A 22,245-nucleotide genomic window follows, 5' to 3' on the forward strand; every position below is an offset into this window, starting at 1 on the left:
TCACAACAAATAATTCAAAAGAGGAACAGTGAGGTAGTATTCATGAGTCACTGACCATTCAGGAATCTGATGGCAGAGGGAAGAAGCAATTCCTAAGACACTGAATGTGGGTCTTCCAAGCTCCTGTACCTCCTCCCTAATGGTAGCTACAGGAAGAGTGCATGTCCAGGGTGGCAAGGCTCCTTAATAATGAATGTCAACTTCATGAGGCACCATCTTTTGAAGATGTTCCTGACGGTGGGAAGACATGTGCCTGCGATGGAGCTGGCTGAGTCAACGACCCTCTGCAGTCTCCTTCGATCCTGTGCATTGGAGCCTTCGTGATGCAACCATTCAGAATGCTGTCCGGCGTACATTTGTGGGAATTTGCCAGTGTCTTTGGTGACATACTAAGTCTCCCAAATCCCTAAGGAAGTATAGCCACTGGAGTCCCGTCTTCATGATCGTATCTGTGTGTTGGACCCAGGATAGATCCTCTAAGATGTTCAAACCCAGAAACATAAAGCTGCTCACCATTTCCACTCAATGAGGACTGGTGTGTTTTCTCCCAACTTCCCCTTCCTGAAGTCCACAATCAATGGAAAAGAAATATGGCTTCACTGTGTCAGTGATTCAGTATACACTCACTAGTAGATGAGCAGTAAATACATTTTCCCAAGTACATCTTGCCCCCATTCCTAAGAATAGTATAAATACACTTAACTATAAGTTTTAAATAATTAACATTGTTATACTTAGAAATTTTCAGAAGGGCTGAGCAAACAAACAACGTACTTTGTACAACCCCTGAAGCTGTCCCTGCTATTTAATACTATTGTCTTTGATTTGTTGCCTCAATCCACTTTATGTCTGACTCTTATTGATTTTTGTTTGTGTGCAAAACTGTATTGATCTTTACTTAAGTATTCTAAGCAGATGTGCATGTCTGGCCCCTTGCTGTTGAGATCTCCAGGGATTTTCAGTGCTCCACATAAAGGCACTTCTTCTCAACTGACCGCTGGGATTAGTTCCCTGGTTCTCTGGACTGAGAAAACAGCCACACGTACCCGTGCCTTTTCCTTGGGGGGGGGGGGTGTTAATTTATGTCTCATTAGATTTCCTCCCAAAAATGGCTAAAAACAAGGGGAGGGCACATTATGACTGTTCTACACCTCAAAAGAGATTGCCAGTGAGTCCCAGTGTCATTGGAATACGTCTTCCATCCCTGCCCTTGGGAGCGCAAACCCCATGGCAACCAGTCACCAGAAGAGCTCAGAGTGGAGGAAATCAAGCTGCGTGGAGAGAGGTTTCACAATTATTTATTTCTGTGCCACCCTCCTGGATCTGCCTGATATTTGTAGCCACGTGCTATACTACCTGAGGGACCAGTGCTGAGAATTAGTTGCCAGTGACTTGTAAGCTTGAGCATAGATTAGGCACTTGGGAATGTCCAAGAGCAGACACCAGTGTGTTTTGCATTTGTCTGGCTAAGTTTTCCTATGTTGACAGAATGTGCTCTACCATTAAAACTCAAAGCAATAATGCAGTTCCGCTGGTGTAGTGGCATCAGTGCCCGGACTCTGAGGCGAGTGGTCCCATGTTCGAATCTGGCTCGATCCTTGCACATTTTCCATCCCTGTTGGGTTGAGTATTGAACTGGTAACTTGGCCTCTTTTTTAAAAAAACTGAAAAAATTGCTAAAGAAGCACCAGTGTTGCTGCCCGATGTGCTGCAAGGTGCAGAGAGGGATAATAGCGTCTTAACAGTAATGCAGAGTGTCCTGAAATCTGCTTCCTCAGGTGTTGTGAGGCATCAAGCTATCTGGAGTAGGTCTCCTTTGCAGTCATTTCCAAATGAAGTTTTGGATTGCACAATCTAATTACTAGGCTTCGACAACAATCCTCAGTGATAGTACCTCTCATCTTTCTAAACTCAACTAGTTGGATCATTGTCATAGGGGCAACCCCTTCATCCCAGGATTTCCTTGCCCAATCTTTGATAAAATACTGGATCAGACTAGTGCATTTTTGCATGAAGCGTACAAACATATACAGTAAGATATTCCAGAGTTGTTTTTTTATTTAAGATCTTGCATAATTAATGTTAAAAGCTCCTCGATAGACATCTGGAAATATTGAAGCTGACTTGGCCCTCCCTGATGTTCACAATTTTTGCATTTCTAATCATCCAGCTTTTTGTTGCAATTCCTTTTTCTGATCTTGGTTCCATAAGGCGTTATGTCTGAGTCTTTGTGTTAAAACTAGGGAATAGAACCAAGGGAATATCTCTGATAGGGTGAGATAAGATGTGTTAATGGGGCAGTTAGAGGTTGTGTACTATGCATGGCGTATGGAGGGACTGCTGTCCAGAATTGGAAAAGGCTACGGGGGGGGGGGGGGTTATAAACACAGCCAGCTTCATCATGGGCACTAGCCTCCCATCCATCGAGGTCATTTTCAAAAGGTGATACCTCGCGAAGGTGGCATCCATCACTAAGGACCCCCACCATCCAGGACATGTCTCTTCTCGTTTCTGCCATCAGAGAAGAGAGCCTGAAAACACACACTAAACATTTCAGGAACAGCTTCTTTCCCTCTGCCATCAGAATTCTAAATGGATACTGAACCCATGAACACTGCCTCACTATTTTTGCTCTGTTTTTGCACTGATTATTTAATTTTATTAATATATATTTCTTATTATAATTAAAGTATATTTTATGCTGCAAAACAACAAATTTCATGACGTATGTCAGTGATAATAAATCTGATTCTGATACTTTTGTCTGTGTTAAATGTTGTTAACAGCAGGGCTGTGGGGCTCATCAGGCCACAGCAGGACTTGTAGGAACTTCTTTGAGACTGAGTACTTGACTCTGTGCAGTTGATTCCCCAGTTAGAGCCGACATGGACTCTTGAATGTTCAAGTTATTTCTGGATAGGAATGAGAAAGAAAATCAAGGCAAAATGTTCATTCCTTGTTGTAAGTGATGACCTCTGCTACAACGAACAAGAGTGGAGATCTGGATCAGTTTGGCAGAGTGTGTGACTAACATTTTAATCGGTTGGAGTTCCATTTCCTATTTTGACATTATTCATACCAGTTTTTATTGCCAATAATGTCAACTGCCTTAAGGTCAGTCATGTTAAGGAAAAGAAGAAATTGTAGTGAAGCATTAATTAAAATTAAGTCATTCTGGTTCTGTGTTTTTAAAGAAAAGCCCAGATGTTTCTTCACTACACTTGATCCAATCACTTTAATACACGAATACAAGAAAAATGTGATGTAGTTATTGGATATCATTTTGACAAACTGTCTGTATCTGTTTATTGTAGGTCAGCAAAACAGGAGCTGAAGGAGCTGTCCTTGATGAAGCTAAAAATATCAATAAGTCTCTTTCTGCTCTGGGGAATGTGATCTCTGCTCTGGCTGAGGGAACTGTAAGTCTTCAATAATTTATAGTTAGCAAAGATTCTGGCTTTCATTGTGCTTCGATGCTTTCTATCACAAGCTACTGTTTACTCAATTAGGTAATATTTGAATGTTACTGATTGTTTGATGGATTAATGGCAATGTGATGGCAAATTAAACTAAATTCCATATGCAGTCTAGGTAACAAACTGTTTAACCATTCACCTTTTTGAAGGACTTTCTATAAACCTTTACAATGTTTCGACTTGTGGGAGAAAATGATAAGGAAGTAATAAAAGGCTGAGTGTATGGGGTTTGATAGCTTAATGATCAAGAGTTCAGTAGATCCAGTGACAATATAATTAATGGAATGATAAATCTAAAGGTCAAAACTGGCTGGAGGTTAGAGTTATTATTTAACTATGTATACTGTAGAGTTCTGTACAGTTCATCTTCTGTTATGGAGCGTTGTGAAATGTGAGAGTATTCTGTGCTAAAGCTGAGACCTTATAAAGTTCTCTCTTGCATTTTTTTCCTACCCATTTATTGAGGTGTTGACTGTTGAGCCTTTTTTGCACTTGACTCTCCTTGGATTAGCTCCAGAATTGGAAGACAAGTGTTGGGAGGGTTTGATCTTGGAGAAGCTGACTTGGTCTGGACGTAATATATCACATTAAAGGTTTCAGAAAATGAAATGTTTAATACTTAAATCTGGAGTTTTAATTGACTAACAGATTTATTTAATAGCCAAAAGATCTAGAAATGGTTGAAGACGAATTCTATCTGGCATAAGCTCATAATACCAAGGATAGGAGTGTTTTGTTAGATGCTATGGTGGCCAGCAGTCTGCAAACCTGAATTGCTTATAGACCTTTAAAAATAACTGTTTCATGTAGATATTACAGTGACTGACTTGCTCACTGCCTGTTACACCACTGGTGTTCAGGGTAGCATTGAATGTCCTTCATCTCTGACTTTCTGGTGGTGTGTAGGACTTCCTTCATCATGCCAGTAACAACTTCATTGTTTTTGCTACTGTCAGTCATGGGAGTTCTGGGTGGAGACTCAGGAATACAGTTACACACAGATGTGGAAGGATTCTTCATTGTTGTTTTCGTAACAGTTTTGTTTAACTAGTTAGGTTGTTAGCCCTGAACTTGAACCCCTGAACATGCAAGACTGGTGGACCACTCTTTAGTTCGGCCTCTACTCTTTGGCCTGTTTGGCATGGGTGACCATACCAAGAGCCAAAGCAGGAAGCCCTGGCCCCAGCCTACATAGTGCTCTGGGTCATCGAGGCATACAAACCTCCAAACCCAATGAAAAGGTTGTGGTCCTCCTACAGGATATTACAGTGACAGAGAGTTGAAACTCGTGTCAATCTTTACTTCTCCGATGTAATTTCCCCGTGAGTGCAGTTTCAGTGAAACCAGTGTGATTGCTATTGACTTGGAGGCGAACAGGATGTTGCCCTTCATTGCTAGAGGAATTGAATTTTAAAGCAGGGAGGTTATACTACATCTGCACGGGCTACTGGTGAGGCCACACCTGGAGTACTGTGTGCAGTACTGGTCTCCATATTTGAGGATATACTGGTGCAGAGCAGAGTTGTCAGGTTGATCCCAGAGATGAAGGAGTTAGCTTCTGAGAGAGAAGTGAGTTGCTTGGGACTATACACACTGGAATTCAAGAGAATGAAATGGAATCTCTTAGAAACACATAGAATTCTGAAAGTAGTAGATAAGATAGAAGCAGGAAAGATATTTGCACTGTTAGGGGAGACTAGAACTAGGGGGCATACTCTCATGATTTGGGGTAATTCACTTCCCAGGGAAGCAGTAGAGGTTACCTTATTTAAGATTCTTTCAGAAATAGATTTTTGCACAGCAGGGGAATTAAGGGTCAAGGCAGGTAGGTGCAGCTGAGTCCACAGCCAGTTCAGCTATGATCTTATTGAATGGCAGAGCAGGCTCAATGGGACAAATGGTTGACTCCTGCTGCTCTTGGGACTTGGTAGTTCTGTTGTATAACCAGTATTTATTTTTGGGAAACCAATTGCTTTTGCTCATCAATTTGACTCTAGTTCTTTTTGTATATAAAAAAGCCTCTCACTATTTAACTTAAAGCGATGGGATATTTTAATTCCTTCGATTCAAAAGATGATCTGCACAGAAGTACAAATGCAGCATAATTCCATAGCAACAAACATACAGTCACAGTGACTGAGTTGTTGGTCTATTCCTAAGGCAACCCGAGTGAATCTGCAGATGCTGGAAATAAATAAAAACACAAAATGCTGGCAGAACTCAGCAGGCCAGACAGCATCTATGGGAGGAGGTAGTGACAATGTTTCGGGCCGAAACCTTTCATCAGGAGTGAAGTAACATGGGATGGTCGAGGGGGTATAAGAAGTGGGGAGAGGGATAAAGTAGAGAGCTGGGAAGTGATAGGCTGGAGGGAATTGGGCTAGGGGAAAGGTGGAGAATTATGGGAAATAAAAGAGAAAGAAAGGTAGGGCTGGGGGGAAAAGAGAGAAAGAGAAAAAAGAGAGAGAAAGAGTACCAGACTAAAGTAATAGATAGGGATGGGGGTAAGGGGGGGGGGGCAGAGGTATCAACAGAGGTCTGTGAGTTGGATGTTAATGCCGGCAGGTAGGAGGCTACCTAGGCGGGAGATAAGGTATTGCTCCATTGACCTGCATGTGGCCTCATCTTGACAGTAGAGGAGGCCATGGACAGACACGTCAGAGTGGGAGTGGTCTGTGGAATTGAAGTGTGTGGCCACAGGGAGATCCCGCCACTGCTGGAGGACCAAGCGCCAGTGTTCGGCAAAACGGTCTCCCAGTCTGCGGCAGGTCTCCGCAATGTATAAATGGCCACATCGGGAGCATCGGATACAGTATATCACCCCAGTTGACTCGCAGGTGAAGTGGTGCCTCACCTGAAAGGACTGTCTGGGGCCTGGGATGGTGGTGAGGGAAGAAGTGTGGGGGCAGGTGTAGCACTTCTTCCGTTTGCAGGGATGAGTGCCTGGAGGGGGGTCGGGAGGGAGGGATGGGGGGGATGAATGGACAAGGGAGTGCTCCCGATGTGGCCATTTATACATTGGAGAGACCCGCCGGAGACTGGGAGACCGTTTCGCCGAACACCGGCGCTCAGTCCTCCAGCAGTGGCGGGATCTCCCTGTGGCCACACACATCAATTCCACAGACCACTCCCACTCTGATATGTCTGTCCATGGCCTCTTCTACCGTCAAGATGAGGCCACATGCAGGTCGATGGAGCGATACCTTATCTCCCGCCTAGGTAGCCTCCTACCTGCCGGCATGAATATTCAACTCACAGCCCTCCGTTGATACCCCTGCCCCACCTTACCCCCATCCCTATCTATTATTTTAGTCTGGTTCTCTTTCTCTCTCTTTTTTTCTCTTTCTCTTTTTCCCCCTCACTATAATCTCCCCCTGTCCCTACATTTCTTTCTTTTTTATTTCCCATAATTCTCCACCTTCCCCCTAGCCCATTTCCCTCCAGCCTATCACTTCCTAGCTCTCTAGTTTATCCCTCCCCCCACTTCTTATACCCCCTTGACCATCCCATGTTACTTCACTCCTGATGAAGGGTTTTGGCCCGAACCGTCGTCACTACTTCCTCCCATAGATGCTGTCTGGCCTGCTGAGTTCTGCCAGCATTTTGTGTTTTTATTGGTCTATTCCTAACCCCACTTTCCTATCTGAAAGTGTTTCTTTGCAAAAATAAGAATTTCATTTTAATAAAATGTCATTGATGGGTGTACTTATGCAGGATCACACACAGGAGAGTTTGAATGCTTCGGTTGTGAATTTTGCACTTGTACGTCTCACCATCAAGTGGGTCTAGGAGGGACTGATATAAATAAGATCTTGGAAGCATTTTTTCTGGCGCTGTAAATTTTCCAATGATTCAGACGAAACAGAGAAATCCCAAGCTAGATTTAAATGTCATTTTTAAAAGAGACCACAGTACATTCTGGAAATCTAAAATAAAAACAAAATGCTGGGGATACTCAGCAGGTCAGGTAGCACCCGTGGGGGCAGAGAAACAGAATTAATGTTACCTCAGAATTATATTGTTAGCTGATCTAAATTAGCTGTTCATTAGGAGTTTGAAGAGATTTGGCATGTCAACAAATAAACTCAAATCTTCTATAGTTGTACCGTGGAGAATATTCTGATAGGCTGCATCACTGTCTGGTATGGAGGGGCTACTGCAGAGGACTGAAAGAAGCTGCAGAAGGTTGTAAATCTAGTCAGCTCCATCTTGGGCGCTAGCCTACAAAGTACCCAGGACATCTTTAGGGAGTGGTGTCTCAGAAAGGCAGCGTCCATTATTAAGTACTTCCAGCATCCAGGGCATGCCCTTTACTCACTGTTACCATCAGTATGAGGTACAAAAGCCTGAAGGCACACACATTCAGGAACAGCTTCTTCCTCTCTGCTATCGGATTCCTAAATGGACATTGAAGCTTTGGACACTAACTCATATTTTAAAAAACTAAATAGTATTTTTTGCATGTTTTTTTAATCTGTCCAATATATGTAATTGATTTATTTGTTTATTATTATGTTTTCTCTCTCTCTCTCTCTCTCTCTCTCTCTCTGCTAGATTATATATTACATTTAACTGCATTTCATTTAACTGCATTACATTTAACAAATTTCACGTCACATGCTGGTGATAATAAACCTAACTCTGCTTTTAAAGTATTAGTGGTATTTGATCATAGTATTTTGTGATAGGAAGTTGAGGACTGCCCAAACAATCTGTTTTGCTCTTTGTGGATATTCAAGAAAATCATCGAACTGTAGGCGTAGAAATGGGCCTATTGGGTGTAACTCATTCATACCTTGGGTTTACCTGCTGAACATGGTGGGCATGCTATGACAGCGCTGGATTGTGTGGTGACACTTCTGGGCTGCCCCCAGCATATCCTTCGGCTGTGTTGGTTGTTAACATAAACAATGCATTTCACTGTATGTTTCAATATACATGTGATAAATGAACCTGTATCTGCCATGCCTGTGCCATTGGGCCACATTAGGGCTATGTCCCTCCACATCAGGGGTTCTTAACATGGGGTCCATGGGTACATTCCAGGGGGCCCGTGAACTTGGATGGGAAAAAATTGCGTCTTTACTTTTGCTAGCTTCTAACTGAAATTTAGCAATTCCTTCAGTCATGAATGTAGGCAACAAACTACTGTAGTATTTTGATCGCTGTATTTCAATATAATTGGCTTCCTTTGTAATCCCATGCATTTTATTTTGTGTTTTAAAACAGTATTCTGAGAAGAGGTGCATAGGCTTCACTGCAGGAGGGATCATGCTTTTGCTGCACTTTGTGCATGGGAGGTGGAGTGGGACTTTGGGCTTGTAATGTTTTCTGTCATTCTTTGTGTTTTTTTTGGTTTTGAGGATGTCTGCAAAGGGTAAGAACTTAAGGCTGTATATTGTATACATTCTCTGATATAAAATTAAACCACTGAACGTCAGTGGATTTTCCGTGGCTTCTTAGGGAAATTTGATGAATGATCGTAGCCTTGATTATCTGCTTAGTTTTTTCTACCTGAACAGAACTGTCTTAGAACTGTTTTTAGCAGAAAGCTGAAATAAATCTTGAAGAGTGACATACTTGAAACATTCAGATTATTAATTTAGTTGTATATATATCAAAATTGCTCCTGTGGCAGGTTGCCAATGAATTTCCCATATTTTAGAGTTGAGCATTTCAGGTTACCATTTGCCCAGAGTAGAGAAGGTTGCCAGGCTTTGGGGAAGTTGCAGAAGATGATGGACCAAATTGGCCTTCTTCCCTGCTGCTCCATTTTGTGATTTTTATGGATGTGTTTTATTTACAGAAAACACATGTTCCATACCGTGACAGTAAGATGACCCGAATTCTTCAGGATTCCCTTGGTGGCAACTGCCGAACTACCATAATTATTTGTTGCTCGCCCTCCAATTTTAATGAAGCCGAATCAAAAACAACTTTGATGTTTGGCCAGAGGTAAGAATCTCATCTAATCTGATGTGGTGTGTAGAGTAATTTCACAGGAGATAGACAATTAATTAAGCATGACCATGGGGTCATTTGACCAATGTGTATGTTTATTAACATGCCACCAACCTAGTTAATGAGAATTTTATGAGTTCCATTTTATAAGTAATTATTTATTTAAAAACCATTAAAATTCTGAACTCAACTTTCATTATGGATGTAGGACTAGGAGTGAGGACTAGGAATTTAAAACTAATAGCATTTGCTGTCACAATTGTTAGAAAATCAATAAAGAATTTAGACACGTATTGACTGTTCTATGTTTCTAATCAATATTGAGGGGATTCATCAGGAAAGCTAATCTAATAGATTTACCTTTCAGGCATTTGAGTGTAAGTCAAAGAAATTTCTTCCAGCATTATATACAAATCCTTGCATAGTAATCCTGGTTTCAAAAAATGCAAAATATATTGTTGATGCTTCAGGAAAGTGTCTAAAGGGGTTATTTCAGCACTTGAAATTCTTGGGCATGTGAAGCTGAACATTTTTTCATTCCTTAATGCATTATTCAGGCACCAGCGTCGTGCGTCTGCTATGGACAAGTTATGTTAGACACATCACATTTTCTCCTTGAACAAATGCCTGGACAAGTAAAGGGCTTGGTTGTGTTTAGTTTCAAACATCATCTCCCTGTTCTTTTCTATTGTCTTCTGAGTAAATATAAATTTCCTTGCTCTGTCATCTGTTCCTTTGCAGAAGTGGCCAGTTGTGATCATCTCTGGTTTTCTAGCTGATTTTTACCATTGGCATGTACTCATTTTGTAAGCTAATCCACCATGCAGCTCATTATTGAGATTTTTTATAACACATCCAAAACTATAACTATATTTGGAACATTGATGCTTTCAAACTGTTTGTTGGCATGCCTTCGGTAATTTTGCAGATGAGAACCTGGTTTTCATTCCTTTCAAAGTCAGATCAGAGTTGAGATCTGTGTGCAGTTTGGGATTGGGATAGGTGCTAGGCAGTACGGGATGTGATGAGGTGGGAGTGGCCTAGGGGGTGGGGTGGGAAACAGGGTCCCAGAACAAAGAAATATAGGTCGATTCGAGATATTTCATTGGAATGTCTTAGAATGCACTTGATAGTTTTTCGAGAGATTGACATACAACATGGAGCGTATAACATTACAACAGTACTGTCCCTTCAGCTCGCGATGTTGTGCTAAACCTTTAACCTACTCAAAGATTAATCTAACCCTTTCCTCCAACATAGCTCTCCATTTTTCTGTCATCCATGTGCCTATCTAAAAGTCTCTTAAATATCCCTAATGTACCTGCCTGTACCACCATGACTGGCAACATGTTACATGCACCTACCACTCCCTGTGTATATTAAAAAAACACAAACTACCTCTGATAACCCCTTATACCTTCCTCCAAACATGTTAAAGTTAGTTCCCGAATTAATTGTTTTCCAAATTAATTCAGATTTCCTTGCATATACAAAGACACTGCAGAGTAGAGGTTCCCAAACTGGGATCCATAGATCCCGGAGCTAACGCTAGGGTTCCATAGCATGAAAAAGGTTGAGAATCCCTGTTCTAGAGTCTCCTGCAGTGGTTGGGGATCTTTAAACATGGCAACAGTCATGAGCTGGGCTGAATTGTTTTTCATGGGTGATACATTTCTAACACATGAACTGTGGGTGATTTCTTCATCTCCTCTCCAGATATGAAGGGCCATCAGTGTAGAAGGAGCGATTCATTCCCTACCAGGTCTTGTTTCATCCTCTACTGACCCTGCTCACCTAATCTCGCCCAGATGGGGCTGCTGGCTGTATAGGTCTAGGGTGGTCATTCCCAACCTTTCTTTTTGCCATTAACTGAGGGGTCCATGGACCCCGGGTTGGGATCCCCTGTTCTGGAGATTGTTTCTTTTGTTTGTGTTTATCCTGGAGCATCTACTTCAGTGTGAGAAGAAATGTTTCTTTAAGCTCTTTGTTTCCAATGAAGCCAGATGGGCAGGAAAATTTATGAGCAGCAATAAAGTCTACTTGATAAATCTCTCTGTCTAATAGAGCAAAGACGATCAAGAACACAGCATCTGTCAATCTGGAGTTGACGGCAGAGGAGTGGAAGAAGAAATACGAGAAGGAAAAAGAGAAGAACAAGTCCCTGAAGAATGCTCTTCAGCACCTGGAGATGGAGCTGAACAGATGGAGAAATGGTTAGTTATCAATACTGCATCTAACATAAGGCTAATTTGAATTCAGTAAAGAATCTGAAGCAGTGAACAGATGTTACTAAAATCATGTTAATTGGTGAGTCCTCACTTTATAGTAAATGCCTACAATTGATTATCCTACTAAAATTTCTGAAAACTGTTGTGTTATACTTGCTTATCCTACTTATGGTTGCACTCTTTATGTTCTTGTGTTAGTGAAAGGGTTCATTCCTTAGAGTCTCCATTCAAGCTACATTTAGAGACGTTAGAGCAGAAACTCAAGAGCTTGGATAGAAGGAAATTTTTGCAGAGGAAAGAGTGGTGACGAGATCTGGAGGTTTAAAGAGGGAGCTCTAATGTTTAAGGCACTCTCATCTAAATAGCAGGGCACTAATGCAGAGCAAAGTTGCATTCAAATATGATCAAGAGGCCTATGGAGCTAGAGGGGTTTCGAGATGGGGAAGGGCAGCAACTGAAAACAAGTGAGAATTTTAATGTTTTAGTGCAGGCGTTCCCAACCTTGAGTTTACAGACCTTGCTTAATGATATTGGTGCACGCCATAAAAAAAGGTGGGGAACCCCTGCGTTAGTGATTTACCAGGGAGAGTGATAACCAATGGATTCGCAATGGAAGGGGCAAAGATCATGCCTTTGATTTTAGTTGGAGGAAGTTTTTGCACATCCCTCTCTGGGTGTCGTATAAGCAGCTTAAAGAGTGAAAAGTAGTGGAGAGGCCAAGAGAATGTTAACGATCTAGACATGGACGACATCAGTTTCCATGTGGAAATTAATCCTTGATGTTGCTGCCATGAGATTTTATGCAGGAAAAGGAAACTGGAGGGATAAGCCAGGGATTGATATTTAGGGTTGTCAGAAGTAGTGGCATTGAAAGAGAAGCCATGGCTAGTGATTCTCGGGGTAACCAGATACAAAGGTGGAAGCAGGGAAGCACGGTGTCTTCCTGCTGGTTAATGTTGGAGAAGAGTTGGGAAGGACAGTGCAGTCATTGATGCCTGAGGGGCATGTGACTGGAAACATAGAATTCTAGAAAATTCAGCCGCGTTGGAAAAGATGAGGTTGAACCCTTGTCGCAATTGAATCATGTCTATAATTTCATGCCTTTTGATTTAATAATACCACTTCCATTGAAGACAAGATCTGGAAGAAGTTGGCAGGTCAGGCAGCACCTGTGGAGGGAATTGACATTTGATATTTTTGAGTCCAGATGCAGGGTCTCAATCAGAAACATCGACTGTCCACTTCCCTCCACCCATGTTGTCTGACTGGCTGAAATCCTCTGTCGTCTGGCGTGTAGCCAGACGACATTCCAGAATATGCAATCTGTAGGGTCTCCTCTGAGTTTCCTAGAGGCGCCTAGTTACCGTGCATTATACAACAGGATAAATTTAACAGCGAAAGGGGGAAGATGAGATATCGTTGTTAAGGAAGAGTGTGAAATATTGAATGGGATAAACAAATTTGAGGTAATGTATCAAGAGGCTTGGTATGTTTGGAAGAGGACAACTCATCTGGGTTATTTGAAGAAACGAGAACAAACTATGGAGGTTGTGACCACTATTTCTTGCTCCTTCTTGGCTATGGGAGTAAAATCAAAATCGGGTTTATTGTAACTGGCATACATTCAGTGGCCACTTCATTAGGTACGCCTGTACACCTGCTCGATAAAAGTAAATATCGAATCAGCCAATCGTGTGGCAGCAGCTCAGTGCATAAAAGCATGCAGATGTGTGTCTTCACATGAACAAAGTCACCGGAGAGAAGTACTGGTAAATTTGAAGCAGTCTCTTCATTCGACAAAATGAAATATGGCAGGCATCAAATGGTGTCCCTTTCAGAGGAGGGAGGTCTGACTGACCCAGCACTACACGACATTTTATGTGCTACAGAGCAAAGGACAATTCCAAATTATAAGGCTTCCTTTGAACTACGCACCACCCTCACCTCTCCTCCTTTGCACCCACATTACTGACACCCAAATAAATTTAAATCAGCATTGCCTGGTCTTCCAGTTAACGGTGACGCCCGGTTGTTAGAAACCCATTGTTCCGAGCTGCATTTTTAGATTTAATCCACAGTTCATATTGGCATCTGACGACTGGTGAAGTCAGTTGCTACTTTTAATTGCTGTATGTACTAAACCCCAAAAAATGCTCTAACAACATAATCAATAGATTCAGCTATTCAGACCAAACATGAGAACGGGGAAGAAATGTGATCTCTTTGACTGTGAAATGATTGTTGCTTCCAGACAGTGTGGTTTGAGTATTTCAGAAACTGCTGCTCTGGGATTTTCACCAACAACCATTTACAGAGAGTTGTGTGAAAGCGGTCATTCTAAAGCTTGAGGCTCTGGCAGCTCAATAGCAGGCCACCAATGCTGAGGAAATTTGCATTCCGAGGTGATCGAGGGTTATGAGCTCGTGGGGTTGAGAGATAGGGAAATTGACTTGCCATTTCTGGATGCAGGTGAAGCGTCTCGACCAGAAACATTGACTGTCTGTTTCTCAGAATCAGGTTTCTTACCACTGATGTCTGATTAACAGATGGATTATTTTTGAGGCATTATCAAAGAGTGATGAGGGCAGAGCATTTGATGCTGGGTACTTTAATTTCAGTAAAGCTTCTGACAAGTTCTCACTGGTCAAATAAAGTAAAAGCCCTTTGGGTGCAGGAGAAATTTGTAAATTGTATTAATATTGGTCCATAATGGAAACAAATTAGGCTTCAGCAAAATCTTGTACAACTTCAACATAACATCCCATCTCCTGTACTCAGTACCTTGATTTATGAAGGCCAATGTGCCAAAAGCTTTCTTTATGACCCTATCTATCTGTGCCACTATCAAGTTATGTCAGAACTATATGCAGTAGTATGTACAGCTAGAATGGTAAGTACAGTTCTAATAACCTCATTGGAGAATAGGTGTGATTGGACTGGAGAAGCTAGTGAATTTATGAAGATGTTGTCAGTACAGGTTGAGTACCCCTTATGTGAAATGTCAAACTCAGAAAACCAAATTATTTTTTTTACACACTGACATGATGTCACAAATGGAAAATTCTACAAGGCACTGAGAAGGTTTCCAGGACTCTGCACACCACCATTCTGTGAAGTGATATCACATATGTCACAAACAGAAGTTAATGAAAACTCAAAAATCACTGAATAAAGTGAAAAATGAAGATCTCGGTGATGTATTGAAAGAGTGAATCAGCATTGCTGCTGAATGGTATGATGGTCATGAAACAAGCAAAGATCTTGCATGATGAACTGAAAATTGAAGGTAATTTTCATGCAATAAATTATAAAAGATATTATATAAAACTACTACCCCTACCTCCCCTCCCCACCCCCAGTCGTGGTGGAACAGGCGGCTGTTGGAAATCAATGCTGGATAGGAAGCCAATCGCAGTGCTGGAGTCTGGTAACAGATTGTGTTGGGGGAGGTCATTCAACTCCGACAGTCTGTGGAGAACCAGCTCCATCACGTCAGACTGCTCTGACTGCAGGCTGTCCACCCTGTGAGCTTCATAACAGCTGTATATGTCATGTAAGTGGATTTCGTGTTTTGACTTGTGTCCCATCCCCAAGTTCTTTAATTACATAGATTCAAATATTCCAAAATTCAGAACACTTACAGCTGTGAATATTTCAGATAAGGGATTCTCAACTAGTACTGGAAAGTTTTATCAAAGAAGAGTCATTTAATTTGGAACAAGAGGCTGAAGCACTCCTAATCTTGGAGGGATTTGTAAGAGCATGAGGGGCATTGATAGATATTGTCATTTTTTTTACCCCAGGGTAAAGAGTCTGAAACTAGAGGGCATTAATTTAAGATGAGAGGGGAAGGACTTAATTAGGAGCTTTTCACACAGAGGATGGTGGGCTATGCCGATGGAAGTGTATAGTTACAACATTTTAGATGTGAGGTGATGCATTTTGGACAGTCAAACCAGGGTAGGACTTGTACAGTGAATGGCAGGACACTGACGAGAGTTGGGAAACAGAGGGAGCTGGGACTCATGCACAATTCAATGAAAGTTGTGCAAATAGATAAGGTAGTCATGAACACGTTTAGCATGCTGGCCTTCGACAGTCAGGGCATTGGGTTCAGGAGCAGGGAAATTACATTACAGTTGTATAAGTCACTGGTGAGGCCACACTTGACGTATTCTGTTTGGCTTTGGTTGCCCTGTTATTGGAAATAAATTATCAGACTGGAGAGGGTGTAGAGGAGATTTACGAGGATCTGTCTTGACTGGAGGCTGCGAGTGTTTTGGTGAGGTTGGTTACACTCAACATTCTCTCAGTTTTTTTTTTAACAGCTGTACTGACAACCATTGTTCTGAACAGGAAATTTTTACATGACCTGAAAACTGCACAGCACTCTAAATGTTGTTGTTATGAATCTTAGAATTAAAATTGAATCTTAGAATTAAAATTGAAAAATCACATACTTTTGATTTTATTTATTGATTGAAGGGTATAATTAAATTAGGTAGAATAAAGGATATTTCATAATTCATAAACTTTTTCTTGTTTGTTGTTACTTATAAGCATTGTCCAGATTAATTTTGCATCCAGATGAAGGATGCATCTTAATCCTCTTTAGACCGTCCAAATGCCAGGCAGGATAGTGGAATGCTCCTCTTGTGGGATGTAGGAAGGCAGGGAGACCTCCAGTGTCCCTGATGACCACAACTGCAAGAAGTGCATTCAGCTGCAGCTTCTAACAATCCGTGTTAAGGAGTTGGAGCTGGAACTGGAAGAACTCTGGATCGTTCGGGAGGCTGAAGAGGTGATAGATATGACGTATAGACAGGTAGATACACCCAAGGTGCAGGACACAGGAAACTGGGTGACAGCTAGGAAGGGGAATGGGATGAAGGGGTCAGCACAGTAGCATCCTCCTCAACAAGGGGTATGTCAATTTGAATATTGTGGAGGGGAGTGGTTTTGACTATCAGAGGAAAGTCACAGTGGTTGGGTCTCTGTCACTGAATCTGGTTCTGTGACTCAGAAGGGAGGGGGGAGAAGAGCCACACTGTGGTGACAGGGGATTTGTTAGTTAGGGGTAACTGTGGGTGAGACTGAGATTCCCACATGGTATGTTGCCTCCTGGGTGCCAGGAGCTGGGACGTCTCAGACCAAGACCTCAGCATTCTTAAGTGTGTGGCGGGGGGTGAACAGCCAGTTAGGTGCTAAATTAAAGGGCAGGAGCCCCAGGGCTGTGATCTCAGGATTGCTACCCGTGCCACGTGCTAGTGAGACCAGAATTAAAAAAATTATAGTTTAATATGTGGCTAAGCAGCCGGTGCAGGAGAGAGGGCATACCATTTTTGGATCATTGGGCTCTCATCCAGGGAAGGTGGGACCTGTACAGAAGGGATGGTTTGCCCCTGAACTGGAGGGGAGCTACTATCCTAACAGTAAGGTTTGTTAATGCTGCACGGTGGGGTTTAAACTAGAGTTGCAGGGAGATGGGAACCAGAGTGCCAGAACAGTGAGTGGAGAGGTTGTGGAGGCAGGTGTTGGTAAGACCTCAGGCAAAGAATGAAAAGGTTGAGCATGGTGCAGGTAGTGTTCTAAGCTGCGTATAATTCAATGTAAGAAGTATCGTAGGAAACTTCAGGGCATGGATCAACACCTAGAAACATAGAAACCCACTACAGGCCCTTCAACCCGCAATGTTGTGCTGAACATGTACTTACTTTAGAAATAACCTAGGGTTAAAATTATGACTGTAACCATTAGTGAGACTTGGTTGCGGGAGGGGCAGGACTGGCAGTGGGAGGGATTAAAGGAGGAGGGATGGCATTACTAGTCAGGGAAAATGTCACAGCAGTGCTCTGTCAGGACAGACTGGAGAACTCGGCCAGTGAGGCATTATGGGTGGGTCTGAGAAATAAGAAAGGTGTGACTGCGTTCATGGGGCTATATTGTAAACTACCCAACCGTCCTTGGGATTTAGAGGAACAAATTTATAAAGAGATTGCAGATTGTTTCAAGAAGCATAAGGTTGTTCTAGGAAGTGATTTTAATTTTCCACATATTGACTGGGAATCCCGTACTGTAAAAGGACTAGATGGGATGGCGTTTGTGAAATGTGTTCAGGAAAGTTTCCTTCATCAGTATGTAGAAGTCCCAATGAGAGATCATGTTATACTGGACCTGCTATTTGGGAATGAGATAGGGCAGGTGACAGAAGTTTGTATAGGGGAAGACTGCATCCAGGGACCACAATGCCATTAGTTTCAAAGTAAGTATGCAAAAAGGTTGGTCTGGTCCATGAGTTGAGATTCTAAATTCTAAAAGGCCAATTTTGATGGTATCAGAAATGATCTGGCAAGTGTGGATTGGGTCAGGCTGTTTTCTGGCAAAGGTGTACTTGGAAAGTGGGAGGCCATCAAAAATGAAGTTTTGGGAGTACAAAGCTTGTAGGTCCCTGTCAGAATAAAAGGTAAAGATAAGAAGTGTGGGGAACCCTGGTCTTCAGAGATATTGAGGCCCTGGTTAAGGGAAAAAAGGAGGTGCGTAGCAGGTAAATGCAAGTAGGAACAAATGAGATGGTTATGGAATACAAGAAATGCAAGAGAACACTTAGGAAAGAAATCAAGAAGGCTAAAAGAAGACATGAAGTTGCTCTAGCGGACAAAGTCAAGGAGAATCCAAAGGGATTCTACAGATTTGTTAAGAGCAAAAGGATTAGAAGGGACAAAATTGGTCCTCTGGAGGACCAGAAAGGCAGTCGATATGTGGAGTCAAAACAGTTGCGGGAGATCTTAAATGTATTCTTTGTAGTTAGGACTGTATTCTTTAAAACATGGAAAATTGTGAGGAGATTTGATAGAGGTATACAAAATTATGAGGGACATAACGCAAGCAGACTTTTTCCACTGAGATTGGGTGGAACGACAAACAGAAGTCATGGGTTAAGGGTAAAAGGAACAAGTTTAATGGGAACATGAGGGGAAACTTCATTCAGAGGTGGTGAGAGAGTGGAATGAGCTGCTAGCACAAGTGGTGCATGTGAGCGCAATTTCAATGCTTAAGAGAAGTTTGGATAGGCACATCGATAGTAAGGATATGGGCCAGGTAGTGGTTGATGGGAGTAGGTAGTTTAACGGCTTCAGTATGGACCAGATGGGCCAAGAGGCCTGTTTCTGTGCCGAACTTCTCAATGATTAAATGTTCTACTTCTAGTCTGTTTCTGCATTTGCATTTGATTGAATTCCTAAGACTAAATCCATGTTTGTAACCGGTACTGGAAGCTTGAAATGTTCCAATGATGTCAAAAAGAATTGACAGTTCTTCAAATTCTTTATTTCTAAGCACATCGTTCAACATACCAGTGAATGTATTAATTAAACCAGTCTTAACTTTCTCAGAGGTGACATATTTGAAATCACAGTATTGCTGTGATATTTTTGAGGTAACACTTTCTTTGTAGTTTTTAACTACAGTTAAATATATTTTGTCAGTTGTACAATTTGGTTTTGCAAATTCAAAATTGTTTGTGTTTGCAACAGCAACAGCATCAAAAGCTTGCCATCCTCTTCACTCATTGTCAGGAAATATATTATCCAAGTGATTACACACACGTTGCATGAATCAAATAATAGGTGCAGTATTGACATAAGAGCATATCCATGGAAGCAGTTTGTCACTCTAATAAACGATACTGCAAGCGTACTTGTTAATTTTTGCTTTTGCATTCTGCAGTGCTTCAATTGTATTCAAACAGCATTTCTGAAGGAATTTACGAACAGATACCCGACCTTCTATAACATCATTAAGGACAGTTAATGGTACTTAATATTGTGGATTGGTCAAAATCTTAAGTCGGTAGTTGCTATTTATATCATTATATTCATTAACTTGCTTTTTGCAGTACTGGGTCAAAACTTCATAATTCCTCATTAAAGCAGTAACAGCAAAATCTCTTGACAGCCATCTTATTTCCTGTGACATTAGCTAATTCTTCTAGTTCTCCTTTGTCCTGCTGAACGTTGTCTACACTCTCCATCATAGTGTTTCTGTATTCTGCATAATTGATCCTTTTTTTCCCATTATTTGTCATCTAATCTCAAGTCTTCTCTGTGTGTAATGTAATGCTGCTCAGACAGCTGCTTTATTTCTCATCGAAGAATTGCTACCACACCATTACTCTTTCCAAGCATAACATCTGCCCTGTCTGATGTAAACATCGCCATCTTTTGAATATCGAGATAGTTGATCTAATTTTTAAAGATTTCTTCAACAAGAGTGATACTGTCACATGCACTTAGTTTCAACAGTCTTATAGGAAGTTTCATTTTCCTTAAAACTTAAACTTAAGTTAAAACTTAACTTAAAATACAAAATTAACATTTTCAGTACAAAGATGTCTGTATTTTTGTCAGCAATTAGTGCGTGGAAAGCTGATTCATGCAACAAAGTCAAATGCATCGTCCTTACACATCAGCTCTCTGGTACATTTACATATTTGTCTGTGTGCGTGAACTTCTTGCACAGAATACATGGAAGCATTAATTTTCATTGTTAAAATTATGTTATCAATGACCTCTGACAAAATCAGAGATAAACCACACATCTTATTTCTCTCTTGGTTCATACTCTTCTGGAGTTTCATTTAACATGCAAAAAATTCCACATGTCTTCTGGTTGCATAATTTGGGTGCTGCAAGTATATGAGTTCTCTGGTTAAGATGCTGCTTTAAGTAATCTAACTGCCGTTCTTCCCATTTTTTTCAACAACTGAACTCTCCCCCATATTTCGCTTCCACATAAATGGTGAATCAACTTTGCCAGTGTCTTGATAAGTAAAAATTTTAGCAATTTTTATGTTTTGTTTTTAATGCTAAGGTGGAAGATCAGTATCTATGAGTTGCAAAAGCTATTCCACCTGAAATTTTGTAAGCTTTGTTCTTCAAAGCATTTAACTCTTATTCTGCTTTTCTTTTTGACATCATTAGGATACTAAAAATAATAATAGTTATTTGTAAAAATTAATTAGGAAAGCTGAAAAGTTTATAATTGTAATAAAAGAAGCACAGTGATGCAAACAATTTTATAGAAACAAATTTTTTACCTTGTTCCAACAGTTTTTTGATTAAAAATTATTAGATTATGATTGTTTTGAAAGATTTTATTTTACCAAGAAAGGTCAGAACATAGCATTTTTCACATCAAATAAACACAAATCACAACACACGACACAAGTAAGTAAATGATGTCAGTCCATCAAAAGAACTGACAGGCACAATGACAAAATTAAAATGTTTTGACCAAACAGCGTGGGATATTGACAGCAGTTTATTAAAAATGAGATACCAACTTCTATTCTGTGTTTATTGTTTCAATTTGTAACAGAGTGTTGTAACTTGAAACACTGACAATGTATGTAGATACGTTGAAGCTCTATAATGTTTCAAAGTAAATGTTGTGGTAGGTTTATTATTTAGAAAAGTTTTGGATTACATTCATTAACATGATTAATTATAGGGTATTTCACAATTATATTAACACTATAAAGAAAAATTCCAGCCACATGGCAACGAAGGCTGCGTGCACGGGAGTATTTCAGGTACAGTGTGGCCGCGCACCCGTGGAGCTTAGATGGAATGGTGGCTACACTGGATCTAGATGAGAAATATGAATAAGGTTGACAGTCACAGTGTTTTCCCCAGTTTATAGATCCAAAACTCGAGGGCATAGATTCTGATCTTTGGGATGCATCTATCCTGCACCTTCTGACTTGCCCCCAGAAACTCTAGCCATTGCTGTTCTACCATCACTCAGGTTCTTTCCTGCTGAAACTTATGCGAGACTACCTCCCTGTAGCTCCTACCAATCACTTTCTTCCAATCAACTTTGGCCAGTTCCTCTCTCATGCCTCTCTAATTCTCTTTACTCCACTGTAATACTGATACATCTGATTTCATCTTCCCCCTCTCAAACTACAGGGTGAATTCTATCATGTTATGATCACTGCCTCCTCTAAGAGTTCCTTTACCTTAATCAAATTAACTCTGGTTTAATACACACCACCCAATCCAGAATTGCCTTTCTCATAGTGTGTTCAAGCACAAGCTGCTCTTGGAAGCCATCTCCAGGGCATCCAACAAATTCCTTCTCTCAGGATCCAGCACCAACCTGACTTTCCTAATCCCACATAGATATTGTAACATTGCACTTGTAATTTGTATACTGTATTCATCACACATTGTAATTTTGTCCCCATGTTACACTTACAACTCATCCCACTGCCTGTAATTTTGCCCATCATCTGCCTGTCCTTCAGCACAGTCTCACTACATATTACATCAACTTGTGTACCGGCTGTCCATCCTCAGCCCTGCCACTCTGGTTGCCATCTCCCAGACAAAGTAACTTAAATTCTCCCCAAAAGTTCTATCAAACCTGCCCGTTAGGATATTGGGTCTCCCTCGTGTTCAGGTGTAACCCATCTTTTCTGTACAGTTATATCTTCCTGGAAGAGATCCCAATGATCCAGAAATCTGAAACCCTGCTCCCTGCACCAATCCCTCAGCCATGCATTCATCTTCCAGATCATC

The 22,245-nt window shown here is 41.2% G+C and overlaps 1 protein-coding gene across 2 annotated transcripts in view; it reads left to right on the plus strand.

The window, feature by feature from the left end:
* LOC132394305 (kinesin heavy chain) overlaps window positions 1–22,245 on the plus strand; it is a 157,720-nt gene that overhangs the window by 87,836 nt on the left and 47,639 nt on the right. For both annotated transcript variants that reach the window (XM_059970277.1, XM_059970278.1), the window contains exons 9-11: window positions 3,315–3,419; window positions 9,283–9,431; window positions 11,502–11,650. In XM_059970277.1, the coding sequence (XP_059826260.1) occupies window positions 3,315–3,419; window positions 9,283–9,431; window positions 11,502–11,650 (403 nt within the window). The remainder of the gene's footprint in view (window positions 1–3,314; window positions 3,420–9,282; window positions 9,432–11,501; window positions 11,651–22,245) is intronic.

This window comes from Hypanus sabinus, chromosome 5 (genome assembly GCF_030144855.1).
Source record: "Hypanus sabinus isolate sHypSab1 chromosome 5, sHypSab1.hap1, whole genome shotgun sequence".
Taxonomy (NCBI): domain Eukaryota; kingdom Metazoa; phylum Chordata; class Chondrichthyes; order Myliobatiformes; family Dasyatidae; genus Hypanus; species Hypanus sabinus.